At 18.3% G+C, this 2,013-nt stretch overlaps 1 protein-coding gene across 1 annotated transcript; it reads right to left on the reverse strand.

Annotated features, from left to right (window-relative positions):
• Positions 1-88: 88 nt before the first annotated feature.
• On the reverse strand, positions 89-1,927 carry PGSY75_1146700 (putative kinesin-like protein; the record flags this gene model as incomplete). The annotated part of the gene is made up of 8 exons (XM_018786579.1): positions 89-293; positions 495-563; positions 670-785; positions 879-926; positions 1,028-1,131; positions 1,242-1,299; positions 1,379-1,533; positions 1,675-1,927. Coding segments are annotated over 8 exons (1,008 nt in total), but the record flags the coding sequence as incomplete, so codon positions are not given.
• Positions 1,928-2,013: the final 86 nt, after the last annotated feature.

Consider the following 2,013-nt stretch of genomic DNA (forward strand, 5'->3'; position numbering starts at 1 on the left):
ATAAATATATTATATATAGATATGTATCTATATATCTATTTATTTATTTATATAAATTTATTTGTCTGATTTCTTACATTTGTATTACCTTGAGTAACCTTGTCAATTTAGAGTCTCTGTAAGGTATATGTATATTTGGAATATTATTCATTTTCATTTTTACATTTTCATTTCCACATATTTTATTTTCCATATTTTTCGTAATTTTATTTTTAGTACTTAATGCCATAATGACCCTATTAAGAATTGATAATGTATTATTTATATTAATCAACTCTTTTTTATTTATCATTCTAAAAAAAAAAAAATAAAAGTAATAAAACAATAAAATAATAAAATAATAAAAATATTTTCAGACTGATATATATGAAAAGGTATATATTTTATGTTCTCCTTATTTTATATTAAAAATAAAAATTCAATTTATTTGTTAAATATAAATTTTTATTCATAATCATTTGTTTTTCCTTTTTTTTTTTTTTTTTTTTTTTAACTCAATATCGTTAAATTTTTCAGATCCAGCTAAATCGATAAAATTGATCTGTGAAATTAATTCTTTTTCTCTAAGGGGGACAGGGAAAAAAAAAATATACATATATAGTACATATATATATATATATATATATATATATATATATATATATATGTGATATGTGTTTGGTTGTTTACTTAATATTCTTATGCTGATAAACTGTCAACAAACAATGAGATCTAGAGGACACCCGATTTTTTTTTGTAGAATAAGTTTTTCTATATTTGAAGCATAAGTCGATTATTTCTTTGACCTGCGAAAGATAAATATTAACAAATGTAATAGAACTATTTTGTGTATTATATATATATATATATATATACATATATATTTTTTTTTTTTATACATCTTCAATATTTTTTATTGGTAGGAGTGTTATATTCTCTACATAGGTCTAATATATATAAAAATGAAAAATAAAAAGAATAATATAATATATGTAGATATATATGTTTGTATTTTATTTTGTGATTATATAATGATTTCCATATTAACATTTCCGTTTTCATCCTCTCTTATTATATTATCATGAAATTGAGAATAATAAGTTATAGTATCATTAGTAGTTGTTGATATGTGATATAATTGAAATAATTTCCCTATTATGATAAATAAAGAAAAAAAAAAAAAAAATGAATAAATAATATATTTTAAAAGGGTAATTATATATATATATATATTTATATATTTATATATTTTTATGTTTAACCTAGGTCTCTTATTTTTTCTAGATATATTTCAACAACCGATATGGATATTTCAGTGTCCTGAAGAGATACAAAATATATAAATATATATTATTTTTCTAATTATCATAACAGTTGTATGATATTTTGCATTACACACTTTATTTATATTTTTTAAATCAAAAAGATATTTCAAGGAATAGTATATTAATCCGTAATTCTGATTTTCTTCTCCTATATTTCTATCACCATATAAAGTATATGTTTTACCACTATTTGTATTACCATATGCTAATATTGAACTATTATATCCATCTTCAAAATGAAAAATATACACATGTACGTACGATAAAAAAAAAATATATATATATTTATATATATATATATATATAATTATATTGATTAACCTTTTTATTTATACATGTTCATTTTTATATTTTTTTTTTTTTTTCTTACTCATAAAATTGTTTATAAGATTTTTTCCAAGGACATCAAATATCTCATTTTGTTTTACATGTATATCAAATATATGATTGAAGTTGAATGTCTTTGTTTTCAATTCATTCATATCATTATAGCTTTTTTTTTTCTCATATAAATGTAACTGATTATTTTGTACTTTATATACTGTACAGTCTTCATTTATCAATTTTATAATATTTTCCACATTGGGTTTAATTCTAAGAAAAACTTTTATATGTTCATTCATAATGTAGACAGTTCATATAAATATAATAATGATATAATATACCAAAAAATAAAAAAATATATTTAAGTAAATGAATAATTAAAAAA

The sequence above is a fragment of the Plasmodium gaboni genome, chromosome 11 (assembly GCF_001602025.1).
Source record: "Plasmodium gaboni strain SY75 chromosome 11, whole genome shotgun sequence".
In the NCBI taxonomy this organism is placed as follows: Eukaryota; Apicomplexa; class Aconoidasida; order Haemosporida; family Plasmodiidae; genus Plasmodium; species Plasmodium gaboni.